The sequence below is a fragment of the Urtica dioica genome, chromosome 5 (genome assembly GCF_054948205.1).
Source record: "Urtica dioica subsp. dioica isolate 48M chromosome 5, U.dioica_male_clone48M_v1_H2, whole genome shotgun sequence".
Lineage (NCBI taxonomy): Eukaryota > Viridiplantae > Streptophyta > Magnoliopsida > Rosales > Urticaceae > Urtica > Urtica dioica.
Genome location: NC_142760.1, coordinates 40746556 through 40761987, shown reverse-complemented (window position 1 = coordinate 40761987; position 15432 = coordinate 40746556). Strand labels below are relative to the sequence as shown.

General features: G+C 39.4%; 2 protein-coding genes across 5 annotated transcripts; one reads left to right on the top strand and one right to left on the bottom strand.

The window, feature by feature from the left end:
* ATRBP45C (RNA-binding (RRM/RBD/RNP motifs) family protein) lies at positions 1-4378 on the bottom strand. Of its 4 annotated transcripts, XM_089614684.1 has the most exons (7): positions 4043-4377; positions 2893-3373; positions 1525-1583; positions 1310-1440; positions 1121-1217; positions 411-614; positions 1-340 (listed from the first exon to the last, which is right to left on the bottom strand). In XM_089614684.1, exons 1-7 carry the CDS (start codon positions 4265-4267, stop codon positions 338-340), a joined length of 1200 nt encoding a protein of 399 aa, XP_089470810.1. In that variant the 5' UTR covers positions 4268-4377; the 3' UTR covers positions 1-337. The 4 variants fall into 4 exon arrangements, with proteins under 4 accessions (XP_089470810.1, XP_089470809.1, XP_089470811.1 ...); XM_089614683.1 differs by having other exon boundaries at positions 1-614; XM_089614685.1 differs by lacking the exons at positions 1-340; positions 411-614; positions 1121-1217 and having other exon boundaries at positions 1306-1440; positions 4043-4378.
* Positions 4379-4696: 318 nt separating this feature from the next.
* On the top strand, positions 4697-15328 carry EMB2788 (ribosome 60S biogenesis amino-terminal protein). Its single transcript, XM_089614755.1, has 13 exons — positions 4697-5998; positions 6254-6965; positions 7093-7579; positions 8093-8241; positions 8327-11683; positions 11771-11983; positions 12083-12289; positions 12374-12577; positions 12748-12906; positions 13025-13378; positions 13729-14116; positions 14707-14782; positions 14906-15328. Exons 1-13 carry the CDS (start codon positions 4830-4832, stop codon positions 15123-15125), a joined length of 7695 nt encoding a protein of 2564 aa, XP_089470881.1. The 5' UTR covers positions 4697-4829; the 3' UTR covers positions 15126-15328.
* The last annotated feature ends 104 nt before the right edge of the window (positions 15329-15432 follow it).

Here is a 15432-nt window from a genome sequence, read left to right as displayed (position 1 = left end):
GAGCAAAACACACAAGATTGGGCATTATATCATAATAATTCGGTTGTTTGCATTTGAAAGAAAGAAAAATAACACAAATTGAAATCCCAAGTCTAGTGGCCTCATAGCACAGTCAAAGGAGGTCACGGACATTGTTCGAGAGAGATTGACAGAGAGAGAGAGAGAGAGAGAGAGAGAGAGAGAGAGAGATAAACATAAACACCACCAAATTAATGTGGACAGAGACAGTAATGAAAACTCTGGTTACAGATAAAACATCAAAAAGCTCTTCCACCGAAAGAGCAAGACGACGGCTAAAATATCACACCACCATGGAGATGAGCCTCGGCAGGAGATTTCACTACAAATTGTAAAGAAACGCGTTGTTGTTTCAGCCGCCGCAACAATCAAAAGGGAGAGAACCTTTTTACCTGTTGTGGCTGTTGAGGCTGTTGGTAAGCGCCGGGTTGCTGATATCCCCCATAGCCCGGATAGCCTCCATAGTACATGCTCGGGTCTTGGGCCGGTGGAGCTCCGTACCCATATGCCTCGTACCCTTGAGGAGCGTAACCATAGTAACCACCTCCGGCTCCACCGCCCCCGCCGCCGTTCCACTGGCTCTGTTCCGACGCACCCTAAACAGAATAAAAAAAAAAACGTATATTATGCTTAAAGGAAATCCATAATAGAGATACTCCTTGGTAAACATTACCAACGAAAAGATTGCAAAAGCCCGCTTCTATGTATTTTTTATTTGGGTGATGTAGCTAAATATCCAATTTAAAGTTATGAATTTGCAAAAATAGCCAAGATATGTCTTAATTTAGTGAAATAGCAAAAATATGCTGCAATCTGGTTTCAAATTTTTTTTTTGACCCCAAGAAAAATTGCTTATAATAGTTGTCATAAATTTTAATCTTGGAACGTAAATTTGGCTACTTCAAATGGCTATTTTGTACAATTTTCCTTTTTATTTTTAGGATTAATTAGTTATAGCCGCCCATTTGAGAAAAGCCTGGTTTACTCATATGACTATATGAATAGGTCTTTTCTTTTATTAATAAATTATTTTTCAACAAAGAATACTTGAGCCTTTAATGTTCAAGTTAGATTGTATCAGATCCCGTTGCAAATGAAGTACCTGCTTGTTTGTAGGACTACGACCCCACGAGAGTCGGATACTCTGACCTCCTAGCTGGGTTCCGTTTAAGACCGATATTGCTTGCTCCGCGTGAGCCCTGAAGTGGGAATAAAGAAGATAGAAACGAGAGTGTGAGACGAGTCGTTGTTTAGAGGCAGCGAGTGATATTTTTTACGTTATTAGATTTACCTGTTAACATATTGAACAAACCCACAGCGCTTGCCCAAGGGTATTTTCACATGTACTAGGTCGCCAAATTGACCAAACACTTGTCTTAGCATATCATCGTTGATGCTAGCGTCTAAACCCCCTACAAAAATCTGCACTCAAGAATGTATGTATGAAGTCACACCAACATAATAAAGAAAAATAAGTTTTATCGGCGATTTGAAAATGCTACGCACGGTTGTGTTGTTTGGATCGGACTCGCCCTGGTTTCCTTCACTGCTTGTACCATAGGCAGCTGCAAATAATAAATGCATGAGAATAAGCTTATGCAATTATAAAGACCAGTCACCGACGATCCAACAGGAATTAGAGAAACTTCCACTCTCCTTCATGTGTAGTTAGTTCCATACGATTCAACATAAACAACATATTGAATTACTAGGTCAGAAAAGAATACTAATCATCAAGCAGAATGATAGGAAATCGACCAGAGAGAATTTCAGAATGTGGTTCTGATAAAACACAATTAGAGTCAGTCTGCAAAAGTGGAATACACAAAAAATGCAAGTCAAAGTAAACTAGAAATCTATACAGCTCAAACTAGATAAACTAAATAACACTCCCTAAAACAAAGACTCTACCTTGTGTAATTTTAAATCTAAATTCCATGGGAATAAAATAAAATCATGTAACATTCAAACACGGTATTTTTTTTATTATTATTGTAATAATAATAATAATAATTAATAATAAGAAGAAGAACACTAGGAACATCAAATATACAGAAGTTTGACTGAGGTAGCTGATCCGTCCCGGAGATGTCAGTCCTTCAGCCGGGATTGACATATGTCACAGACATGGAATATAAGAAAACAAAAAGATAGGAAAATTATGGAAATATTGAAACTCTGACACAAAAGCCACACTCATGACTTGGAAAGTAACTTAAATCTATGTTCAGAAGACATGGGAACTCATCCACTGTGAAGGAAAAATAATAAAAAGGTTCTTCAACGACTAACGTACGCTTAAAGGGTATGCGGAGAAGTAATATAGACTTTGTAAGTAAAGAAATATATATTAATACTATAGGGTAACTCTTCAAAGCGAAGGAACTGGAAACTGAAATTCGTTTAAGTAGCGTAATGAGCTTATGACATATACAAAATGACTGACCTAAAATGAGGCCACGCATTAAAGTGGAATCATTTCAGCGGGAATCATTTCCAGGCCCCCGAATATGAGAGCCTCTTGGCATCCTGCTACAACATGAGTTTTATATGAGTTTTGATTGTTTAGAGTTTTATCAGAATTAAATGTGCCGAAGTTTACAAAGGTAAATAGCGGAAGGAAATGACTCTAGTGCCGCCCATCTTCAAGTGAAGGACTGAGAAGGATTTTAAGTTTTAAGCTCTGCAATCTAGTCTAGAAAACATTAACTTACAATTCCATAGCTTATTCAAACATAACAAGACCAAGAGCATGAAAGAAAAGACATAAAGCATAACAAAAACAATTAAGCAAGGTTCACTCCAAACAAAAAAAAGCATTTATCACACAAGAGTTAGCTAGAAGAACTACCCATAATATACATCTATATATACCTTTCTGGTATTGCTGTCCGCCTCCTCCGATAGGTTTCTTAGTAGCAGCAGGACCGACTCTCATGGGCCTAGTTGAACAATATTGACCATTCATTTCAGTCATCGCACGCATTTGTTCACTCTCGTCACCAAACCTAACAAACCCATATCCTTTTGAGCGACCAGTGGTTCTATCGGTAACGACTTTGGCACCCTTAACAGACTGATACACGGCCCTAAACGTCTCTTGAAGTGTGTAATCGGTGACATCGGCCGCCAGATCACCAACAAAAATCGTGTGCTCGGGCCCGTCATCTTGACGCCTCTCACCAGCGCCAAGCGTGGCCCAGTTCAACCGGAAATTCTGATCGGTGTTTGGCATAAGTGAGCCGTTATATGTTTGCAATGCCCTATCCGCTGAAGCCCGAGAAGCAAACTCAATAAAACCATATCCTTCTGGCAGACCCGTTTGCTTACTACGAATGACCTTCGCCGTGACAGCCTGCCAATGCATGAGGCCCAAAAACAATCAGACAAGGGAATAACAATTTACTATGTGACACAGTACAGTGTGCGATGGAATTACTTCAGTAAAATAAAATAAAACGAAACATCATTTTCACAGAAAGACTACCTGGTTAACTCATATATTGTTAAGAAGTGTGTAAGACAGATGGCATAAACCCTTTACATTCCAGGATAGAATGCCCAATTGTTGGGTTGTTATACATTGTTATCAATGCAGGCATTAATAGCCGAAAAATGAACCGAACCCTATTTACTGGAAAGTAACTATCTTTATAGTACTAATCGAGGATTTACAAAACAAGATTAAGTTTTCCTGAAGATAAGGTAAATCCTATCCCCTTCTTTCTAGGTCTTTATATGGTTAAGTTCAAATCATTACAAACAATCTGCAACGCATGGGAGCAAAGTCGTATACAGGTAATATGATTCCGAACAAAACACAATATAAAAAAACACAGTCTTTGCTGTTACATCACAATAAAATACGACACTCCACGATTTCATTTTCCAGATTTATAAATAAATAAAAACACAAACACGACACAAATTCATCAATAACTTCCATAGAGAAACCCTAGACGAAATCGAAAAACAAAAGCACTCCAAAAAAAAAAAACCAAATAATTATCATCGATTCGCGTACCTCTCCGGACTGAGCGAAGACATTCATGAGGTAGTTCTCGTCCATCCACTGTTGCAAGTCTCCGATCCACAGCGACCGGATCTCCTCGGAGCCTCCGGCCGCCGCCGCCGGAGCAGCCCAACCGGCTCCGCCTTGCTGCGGCGGCGCTCCTCCTTGAGGCTGCATCATCCACTGTTGCTGCTGAGCCTGTCCGTACTGTTGCTGATCTCCTGGTTGTTGCATCATCGTCGAAACCCTAGGAGAGAGAACGAAATAAAAAAAGAGAAACCTCTGATTTCTTCTTCAGAGGAATGGGCTCTGATGAGAGAGAGAGAGAGAGAGATGTAATGATAATGAGGGGATTTATATATAAGGCTATGTCTTTTTTTATTTATTTAATTGATTTAGTTTTGAGTTCTTTTTTGTGCGATAGTGACACGTGTAGATAGAGTATTGGGCTATGGGTTTTTGATACGGTGACCTAGTCCGGTCACGTAGTTGGTTTGGGCTTGGCCGAAGGGGCGTGGTTATTTCTGGGGGATTTCAAAAATAACTTCTATTTTAAATCCTTCATAAAATAACTATTTATAAATGGTAAAAACATATTTTTAGTTAAGTAGAGCCAAACTATTTTAGAAAGAAGACAGCAAGAAAAATTAAGAAAATTCCGTTGCCAAACATATTTTATTTCTCTCTCTCTCTCTCGCACCATCTCACTCTCACTGTATGCCGTTCGCCGCCGCAAAGCTCCGCGAAAATCTTCGCCGAATTTGTTTCTTAACTGCTATTTAATTTATATTTTGCAGCCATGGTTGACGATGGAGATTACGACAGCGAGGTCGAAGATAAGCAGGTTCCAAATCTAGAGATTAAAGTAAACTACGAAGCGAAGCTCAACGAGCTATTGCACAGAATCAATTCGGTCGAAATCAAGCTATGTTCAGACGCTACGAAAGAGTTCATAAAGTTGCTAAAAGGAGGTTCCGGCGGCGAATTGCTCCGTCATTACGTCACAAGTTCGTCGCAGTGCTCCGAGCTTCTCGGCGCTTGGAAGCTTCGGCAAGGAAAGACCGGGATTTCGTACGTATTTAAGTTAATCTCCGCTGTTTTGAATCATCCCGATGGTATATATAGACCGAACGACAAGAACGGGATCACTATCAGTAGGGTTTTGGATAAGTTCGCTAGGTCGATCGTCGAGAATCACTTGCAGGACGTGTACAAGGAGATAAACGGCAGGGAATTGAGGAGCCAAAGAGCGGCTCTCTTGCTCTTGGCTTCGATCGTGAGACGGGGTTCGGTTCTGGCGTCGGAGGTCGCGAAGAGCTTCGATTTCAAGCTCAAGGGCTTCGCGAACATGGCCGCGATCAAGAAGAGACGGGACGAGAAGAAGAATATGAAGAAGAGAGCGAAGAGTCGGTCTCCGAGGAAGGCTTTCGTGAAATTCGCGATGTCGTTTTTAGAAGTCGGAAAGCCGGGATTGCTGAGGTGGGTTTTGCAGCAGAGGGAAATGTATTCCGGGGTCCTCCGTGCCCTCGGGGACGAGGAAGAAGAAGAAGAAGACGAGGACGAGATCGTCATTCTCGTTCTGTCCGTTCTGAGGGACAAGGTTCTCGTGGAGGAGTCTCTGGTCCCGCCGGGGCTCAGGAGCGTCCTCTTCGGGAGCGCGACTCTGGAACGGCTCGTGGAGATTTCGGGGAGGGAAAACGGGGGCTACGCTTCGGAGTTGGCCTATAACGTTCTCGTTTCGGTTTGTACCGACCCTTCCAACGGGTTGATGCCCGATCTCACGAGACGCCCGAGCCCGCTGAGGGGTAATCAGAGAAGGCTCTTGGGGTTGATGAATAAGCTCAAGGCAACGGACTCGGCGTATCATCGAGATCTTCTTTTGGCTATCGTTTGTGGGAGGCCGGCTCTCGGGGCAGCGTACATGGAGGATTTTCCTTACAGCCTAGAAGATTTCACGTCGCCTAACTGGTTAGATCAGAGTCCATTAGATATATAGCCTTATTTACAATTTTGGTTTGCCATTTAACCAACCTTTTAGTAAATTTTTTGGTAAATAGCCATGGCCAAGTATTTATATGCGTAGATTGACTGAAATACTCTATCAAAACATTGGCTATTTACCTAAAACTTATAAAACGTTGGCTATTTATTTGTAATTAATGTCGGCTCGTCGTTTACTTTTTGTGATTGATGGTGTTTTTATTATTTTTTTTTTTTTTTTAGGTTTGCTATTGCGACTCTTGCGGCGAACTTGCTTTCCTCGGTGGGGAGGGGCGTCGATTTCGATTCCGTCGTTTCTCATCATCACGATCCGAGTTCGGAGTGTAGCGCATCTATAGAGAGTTTAATGAAGTGCTCGTTTCCTCGTTCGTTTTCCCAGTCGGTGATCACTAGGGGTTTGCTACATTCAGATTTTCTGGTGAAGCATGGAACTTTGCGGCTTCTTTTGGAGGCATTGAAGTTGTTGGATCCGTTGATTGGTTCCTTAGATAGTCAAATCGGCTCGCAATCTTCTTACGTGTCTCTTAAGCAAGAAATTCTGAATGAGATTAGAACCTCTCTTCCCGATCCTCAAGTTCTGGTGACTCTGCTCTCGTCCTTGAGTAGTCAATCGAAAACTCGGGACACGAGTCTAAAGAGGAAAGCAGAGTCCGAAAGCTCCACCGAGCGAGGTAGGGATGGTGGGAAAAGATTAAAGAAAGAAAAACTCGACGATAAGGACTCGGACATTGTTATAGGTGGAATCAGTGATTTAATGGACATTGCGGAGCACGAGGACAGTGAAAAAGTTGGAAATACAACTGAGGCTGATGATCTTGACACTGCGAAGGAATTTGAGAATGTTCTTCATGATATCTGGGGCTCGGCCTTATGTGCAGAGGAAGCAGAGATATATTTTCAGTCTAAGCTTCTTGATGCACTCAAAACTTATTTCGTAAGTTAACCCTTCCATTATTTTAAGTTTATCTTACTTAAATTGAAGTATCAATTAGAATAACTGCGCTGTTTTTAATGACTATTATTTTCGTTTATTGAATTTATGTTTTTTTTTTATGTTGCAGAAAATAATGCCAGCTGAGTTGGAGAAATTGTTCATGTTCCTTACAAAACTCTTGAAAGATCCGTTGGCACTTCATACTAATTTACAGAAATCTCTACTATCTTATTTAGTTGAATATGTTGGATGGTCCCCAACTGGAATCCCCATTAGCGTGCCACCATTGATGTATAAACATCTTCAATCGTTCATAAACTTGCTGATTTTTTCACCAATCAGCGATGTAAAGAGTAAAGCATATTATCTGGCACGAGCAGCTATGTTGAGTACCGGTGCATTCGATAGAAATCATCATGAAATTGGATCATGGTTCTTGTTTCTACCGGGTTATGATAGAAGAAAATCTTCATCTCATGTTCAAGGGTTGGAATTGTTTCAGAGCTTCCAAGTTGTCAAATTCTTTTGTGATGCAGTTTCTACCGTGGGAAATAGTTTATTCAAGTATTGGGACATCGTGAGGAGTCATACCCGCAATTCAAAAGATCTTAAAGGTAACCATGATTTACATGAAACGTAATACTTTTATCCACTAGATCATATCCTAGAGGTTTTCTAGGTTAAAGGATAATGTATATGAATCATTTCATAGTTTTGTTGGAATTTTGAATATTTTCATGTTTGTTTCGTTGAACTTTCAGTTTACAGAAGCTTGTAGATTCATTACAAAATATGAAGCTTTACATATTTGGTTTCTACTAACGCTCGGCCAAATATGTTTATACTGTTATGTGTAAATAGTGGATGCAATACTTTGCCGTATTTCTTTTTGTCATTAAAAGTAAAAGAAGTATCTTTATGCTGAAACTTCTCATGTCCTTTTATTATGATTTCTGTTACTTGGATGCATAATTGCTTGATTGTTCTGATTCATATGAAAGGAAAACAAAGCGTCTTTCCTTTACGTGAATGCAATTAAAAAGGAATAAAACCATGGATGCGTTTGTTTCCATTTCTTTATCACCCATTTATTTTATTTTTTTATAAATATATATTTTTGCTTGCAGATGCGTCACTTGGTTTCAGCCCACTAGTAGTGTGCATTCTGCAGAAGTGTCTAAGGTTGCTTGACTCAAAATCTGAAACTGGCTCACCCGAAAAATCCATGATATCGTTATATGTCAGTAATACGTTAACATATATATTGCAAACTCAGGTAACAAGAGTTTCGGAACTTTGTCTTAATTTTTATTGTGTTTTAAAATTTATCTGATATGTGAACTTAATTTGATATTTGGTAGGTAGAAGCGAGATTGCTAGCTTCAGTAATCGATTTAATCTTATCTGAGAGACTTGGTGAAACAAATTCCGAGGCCCCTCTCTGTGAGTGGATACCTTTGAAGAATCTGGCTCTTTTTACTCGAAGCATTTTGCAATCACAGATATGTGTATTTCCTACGGATAAGAAGGCCATTTTAGGCGATGGGTCTCTTGAGCTTGCACTGAGTGATATCGAAAGTTCACTTGAGGGTGTCCATGGCAGTGAAACCGGGGAAATAATCAATGCCTTCTCTTCCTCACTCATTTGTGCAATGCCTGAAGAGATAGTAAAAAGATTTCCATCAGTAATGACCACTTCACAGAAGCTTCCCGGCGTTCTCGCATATCTTATGCCTTCAGTATTGTTTCTTCAACAAGGGCTCCTGAATTGTGTTTCTCATTCCTGTCCAGAGGTATTTATCGACGGCTTGGAAATGGCTGTGTCTCGTACATTTTGCGAAGATGGAAAAGATGTTGCTTTGGTTGCCCAAAAAGAAATGGGTAACAAAGATTTTTCCACGAAAGAAGCTGCTTCAGCTACTGATATCTTTAGCTTCATTTTAAAGGAGACACCTTTCCATGTTTTATTACACTCCATTATGAGCATCGACGGCCCATATTCACCCGAGCCCATGAAGATGAAACACCTGCTTTTGGCTAAGCTGTCAGAGTGGAAATTCGATCACAGTCATATCTCCTATCTATCCCTTTTACTATTCTGGGTTCATAAGATACAATCATCTAACAGAGTTGATACATCAACAAAATTAGAGGAACTTTCTGAGATTTGCTTCATTCTCTTAAAGGAGCTACTGGTTCAGCTGTTTGACTCACAGGCTCGAAACTTGTCGACCCAAGAAATTCAAGAAGTGGTCGAGACTATCTTCTGTCATCCAGTTCTGGTAACATCGATCTCTCATCCTTTGGGCTGTGACACGGGCTTCACAAAGTCAAACTCGGTCGATGACTTGGAGGCAGTCATCAACTCCAGTCTGGGCGTCCATAAGCTAGATCAACATGTTTGGGATATTTTAGGAACAACCACTGAGTTCCTATTTTCTCTTTGTGGTGATCCCAGTTTTAAGATCAAAGCTGATAATGGCGCCAGTAAAAAGCTTGTGAAGGTTTTCAATTCGCTGACGCAGCGGGTTCTTAGCGAAGTGAAGGAAAAATTCAAGGAAGGGATTCGCTCGGGAGATCTGATGCTTCTCCTCCCACCATACCATGCCTTACAAGCGATGATTCGTTCTATATCCCCTTTCGAGCTGCTTGAACTGGTGAAGTGGGTTTTCAAGGAAGTTGAAATCGAGAAATTTACAAATCAGGAATCAAGCGAAAAGGCAGCTGCTTCGTTTGGGGTTCGTATTGCTATTGGGGCTTTTAGAAATCTGTCAAGTTATCTGATGCAACCTCTCTCGAAGAGAAGGACGTACGACATGTTTTGGAGAATAGAAGAATTTAAGGATTTTAACATTGTTGAGGAAATCTACATTCAAATGACTCGGCTTGCCTTGATTTCTGAAAATGATTATGTGAATGTGTGCCTGCTTGAAGCCGTAAATACTGCACAGAGACAAAATCAAACGCTGCATCATAATTTTCATCAACTGAGTTTGGTGTTGTCGAGAATTGTTTCAAAGACTTGTGTGGAAATGGTTTCCCATTGCATTAGCGGAACAAGCAGGACCAAAGCCAAGTTATTATATCTTTTAAGTGATTTGAGTTCTATTCATCTTTCAAAGTTCGGGGACTTATTTTTGGGTTCTGTGAGCAATGATCTACTTCAGAGAGACAAAATGATGGAGGAAAAGAATTTGCAGATTACTCTCTCTGACGAAGACTATATGATGCTTCTACCTGCTGCTTTGTCGTACTTAAATTATGCTTTCTCAAAATTCGGGACGAAGTATTACGAGAATTTCAAAAGGATACCTTCATTTTATTCGGCCATTATTATCGAGGGCTTCAGTCAATGGAAGAGCTTTGCACATAGTGAGATGTTTGAAGAGCAATACGGGAACTTCTTGCCGAAATCTTGCCAAGAACTCCTCAATCTTGTAAATGATAGCCTTCTTGGAAAGTCTATTCGAATGTTGCAACGTCACTTTGCTTTTGAGGGAGATTCAATGAAAATGAAGAAACGTTTGAAGCTATATATCTCCATATTCCCGATTTCTGGTGCAGATGATGATCTGCTAGACTGTGATTTTGGTGCGCTTGAATCTTTTTCACTCAACCAGTCACTGAACCATTTGAATAGACTTGTTGCGAAGATATCATTTTGCAGGATGTTGTTGTTTCCCAACTCTAATCGAATAAAATCTCTGCCAAAAGAAGACGATGATTTGAAAGATACTAGCAAAGAGGCATGCTCACGTATACAGTTTATAAAAGTTCTAGTGGATATTTGGCAATTAGTTATTCAGAAATTTCCTTCAGTGTCTGATAACTCTGAGAAAAGCACAAGCAATTTCTCTCTGTACAGATACTTGGAAGATTACGTACTGAGAAGTATCCTTGAACTAGCCACAGAGCTGCGCGGTATTCTTGTACAGCAGGAAAATATTCCCTTCTTAGAGCAGTTGACAAAATCAGCCCTCAGATATAGATACGAAGATCCCGAAACTTTGAAAGTGCTTCAGGACATCCTAACTGTATTGGTCGAAGGGAAATTTGCTCGTGACTTCTATCTTCAGCTCCTACTTGCTCACTCTCAGTTTGAGTCTACCATTCGCTCGGTCTCGGCTTCAAAACGATCTTGTGGCATCGGGGTAGTTCTGAAGCCAATGCCTGGAATCCTGAGATATATTTCTTTCCGCACAGCTGACGAGAAGGCATCAGCCAGTGATTCCAATCCATACTTAAAGCAGTTGGGCGTTATTAAATTACTGCGGACACTCTTTTCGTTCGAATCTGATCAATCCGCTCTGGAGTTTGGAAACAGTTTAGGTATAAAGTTCCGAACTTTGCATTTGTTGCTTTTGTCATCTTACGGTGCAACTCTCAGCGCGCTGGATCTGGAAATGTACAATCTTTTGTCTGCAATTGAATCTATAGACGGTGTGGAGGCTGAGAATATCTGTGGATTGGATTGCCTTTGGGGTAATGCTGCTTCAAAAATTGAAAAAGAACAAGTTCTGGAACGTGATACGGCTAATATCATGAACGATGCTGAAGCTATTAGAGAGCGTCGCAGGAGTCAATTTAGAGACAACCTTCCCATTGACCCGAAAATTTGTGCATCTACGGTTCTATATTTTCCCTATGACAGAACCACATCTCCCAAGCAAGTCTCTTTTGACAAGTTTCAGTCTGGAACTTTTACCTCTTCACTTGAGGTACGTGTATTTAGTAATATTGTAATCTTTCTTGTGTCTTATTTGATCCAATACGTTCCCACTGATCAACTGATGAATAATACACAGGCACAATCTCTTGCGGTTGGAGACCCAGAACGATATGATCCTGTTTTCATTTTGCGCTTCTCACTATATTGTTTGTCGGTGGGTTATATCGAACCCATGGAGTTCGCTGGTCTAGGCTTGCTTGCCGTTGCATTTGTTAGCATATCGTCGCCCGATGAGGGGATAAGAAGATTGGCCTATAGCACGCTCGAGAAATTTAAAAATGCATTAGAGGTAATAAATGATACTCTTAAGGTTCTGTCTTGACATATTGCTTTCACATCTCTGTTGAGCATTTTTTTTCCTAACCGAGGTTTAAACTGTCTTTGGCAGCAATGTAAGAAAAAGAAGAAAGACGTTACACACATTCGACTTTTGTTGACTTCTTTGCAAAACGGAATAGAAGAGCCGTGGCAGAGGGTTCCCTCAATTGTTGCAGTTTTTGCTGCTGAGGCATCGTTTATTCTGTTGGATTCTTCACACGACCATTATGCAACCTTAAGTAGGCATTTGATGAATCTATCTAAGATGAGTATGAAGGTATGTGTATGAACTAGAGTACTCCCCCGGTTTTTTTTTTTTTTTATTGGGTTCTCATTATCCTTTTTCTTTTCATTATTTCAGAATGTTCCGGTGTTCAATGAATTTTTCTGGAGTGTGTCTGTTAATTTTAAAGCAGAAAGGTTGTGGATACTTCGCTTACTTTATGTCGGACTAAACTTGGACGATGATGCCCATATTTACATCAGGAACTCCATTCTCGAGACATTAATGGGCTTTTACTTCTCTCCACTGTCAGAAAATGAGTCGAACCATCTCATTCTTCAGGTAATAATCACTTCTTAGCTTGTCATGACGAGTTAATTTAGTTATTTAGAACATCACTCGGCCTCTTATGTGATTCTTAATTTAATATTGTGCATAAATATAGTTTGACACATTATTGCGGCAAGCTTTCAAGGATTGTAAATAAGTAAATATACTTTTATTTTCTTCAGGTGGTGAAAAAGTCCATCAAGTCATATAAATTGACTCGGCATCTGGTTGAAAACTGTGGTCTCTTTTCATGGCTCTCATCCGTTCTCTTGATCTCAAATAAGACGAGTTCTACAGAGGAAAAAGAATTTTCCATTACGCAATTGACTTTGCTGCTACAGGTTAATAAACAAATAAACCCCCTTTTTTCTTGTACACTCTACTCTGTTGTACTTTCTTTTTTCTTCCTAAAAGTCGAGGTCTAATTACTCCATTGTCCAACTTTTGAGCTTGTTATAGATTGTCGATGATGCCATTTCCTTGCGAAACGTCAATGAGTGGCTGCAAAAAGAGGCACTTGAGCAGCTCACGGAACTCACCTCTCACCTCTATAGATTCTTGGTCGACGGTGTAGTATCGGCGAATGAGCACACTAAATTGGTCGATTACATTCTCGAAATAATAGCATCGACGCTGAAGCTATCGCATAAAAGGAAGGTATATCAGCCCCATTTCAACATCTCAATTGATGGCTTGTATCGAATGTGTGAGGTTATCAGCGAGGACGATGGTTCTGCAAATTACGGTAGTACTTTCAAGTTCGGGCTCAAAGCCGTACTCATGAGCATACCCTCATCGGAAATTTTCTCACTGGTACTCTCATCTCTCCGTAAATGTTATATATTACTGTGTGTACTAGCAACTCTTCAATTATTACCCACTTTTGAGAACTAAATGACCCGTTATCAATTTTTTCTTTGCCCTTTTACTGCAAATAGATAGTAAGCAGAAATGGGTCGAATGTTTTCATGAAAAAGGGGACTGAAATGCTACAAAATCATTAATTTGGAGACCATTTTGCTAAAAAAAATAGTTTAGGGACTAAAATGCTACTTGCATAATTTTTTTTTTAAAGAATTTCTTGCAAATGTGCATAAATTGAGAGAACCAATTTGATTGTGTTTCTCTGATGATCTATTGAAACGTGTTCTGATGTGTTCCAGGGACAAGAAAAGCTTCGAACTTTTCTCCTATGGGCGATCTCGTCTGCTCTGCGAGCAGAATCTGCGAAACCGCCTCGAAGCAAAGCATCAGGGGAAGAACAGCTCGATGAATCTCTAGTGTCCAAACTCCTCCGCTGGCTCTCTGCTTCTGTGATCCTTGGAAGCCTTGCCAAACGATCCGACGGCTCAGATCTGAAGACGGGTTCGAGCCTCGAGGACCTGATGAGTTCATTGGCCCAAGAAAAAAGAAGCCAAGATAGAGTCGGTTGCGAGGAGTTTTTAGCTTCGGTGATTCTCTTTCTCCAACAGCTTGTCACCACAAATTACGACGCTCTGCCATCGGTTGTGTCTGCTCTCAGTATTCTACTTCATAATGCCTCAACTTCAGGTAAAAAAAATTCGATTCGCTCGATTAATGATGCTCAATAAATTCAAGCGTACACTATGTTTGATAGAGTGGAAATGAACAAAAAAAATTGAAAATGGTGTATGGAAAAGAAAATTTTATCAATTACTATTTTATCAATTACTCGTTTATTCATAGTTTCAAATATAGAATATTTAATTATTTATCATAACCATGCAGATTTTAATTAGTCATAGTTATTGTGTTTATATATCTTTGCTAAGAAAGTGCCCAGAAAGTTAAGATCTTTTTCCATCAATTTTTTTTTTCCATCCAATTTCTTAGTCTGCCAAACATGTATACTTTTATTTTCCATCACAGCACTAATTTTTTTAATTCTATCAATTACTATAGTTCAAAATTTAAAGTATTTTATTATTTATCATAATTATGTATATCGCATATTTTTCTTTTCATACAGAAGAGACAAAAGAAAACTAATTTATATTTCTATCATTTCCATTGTCTTTTCTTTCATTCTACTTCTCTTTCCATGGTAATTACCTCAACATAGTGTAAAGTTCTATAAATATATATATTATTTATTTATTTATATTTTTTGTGTGCGATAGATGGTCTTAACAGTAACTTGGGTTCACTATGGTCGAACGTACGCTGCGTTGCAGAGGCCAATCCTTCTTGGAGATGGTAAAACATATTTTCATGTTCTTTTTATATCATCGGATATTGTTTCACTGCGACTACAAATTTTAGAGAATTTGAGAAGAGAAAAAGACGTTAAGTAAATGTTGTCTCTTTATTCTTTTGCAGGACATATTACCAAGCATGGAAAGATCACACATTGGATCAATCCGATCCGCAGAGGATCGACGAAATCAACGCTTGTCAAGCCATTCTTTTTTTCGTTTCAAATACTCTCGGAAGCACAGGATCACGATTGTTGCCGAGTTTGACCGTAGAAGATGTTCAGAAAATTACTGCCTTTGAATGGGAAAGCCGTATTTTGGCTGAAGAATGTCACGAAGATTAGGGACCCAAAAGAAAACTAAAGAAAAACAAAAATTAACTGAAAAGAAGTTTTGATTAATTTAGCAATTTTGGATGAAACTGTACATATAAATTTCATAGAATTTAGATCAAAGCTGTATTATACGTTCAATTTTTATTTATTTATATTTTTCTCCGTGAAAATCATTCTTGAACTTCTTAATTATTGTTGGTTCTCTAAGAAATTTTAATTATTCGAGCAACAAAAAAACTGTCGATATATTGCTGGCATTTTAAATTCCCGGTGACTTTTTGCCGGCCTTTCAGATTCTTACCATATTTTAGTCGGT

What these genes read in the sequence shown, in the direction of transcription:
- ATRBP45C (XM_089614683.1), bottom strand. Translation starts at nt 4,267, where the DNA reads ATGATGCAACAACCAGGAGATCAGCAACAGTACGGACAGGCTCAGCAG. An exon ending in CCGATCCAAACAACACAACC is followed by an intron (nt 1,441 to 1,524) that starts GTGCGTAGCATT and finishes TCTTGAGTGCAG; the next exon opens with ATTTTTGTAGGGGGTTTAGA. An exon ending in GTAGTCCTACAAACAAGCAG is followed by an intron (nt 615 to 1,120) that starts GTACTTCATTTG and finishes TATTCTGTTTAG; the next exon opens with GGTGCGTCGGAACAGAGCCA.
- EMB2788 (XM_089614755.1), top strand. Translation starts at nt 4,830, where the DNA reads ATGGTTGACGATGGAGATTACGACAGCGAGGTCGAAGATAAGCAGGTT. An exon ending in CATATATATTGCAAACTCAG is followed by an intron (nt 8,242 to 8,326) that starts GTAACAAGAGTT and finishes GATATTTGGTAG; the next exon opens with GTAGAAGCGAGATTGCTAGC. An exon ending in CATCGGAAATTTTCTCACTG is followed by an intron (nt 13,379 to 13,728) that starts GTACTCTCATCT and finishes GATGTGTTCCAG; the next exon opens with GGACAAGAAAAGCTTCGAAC.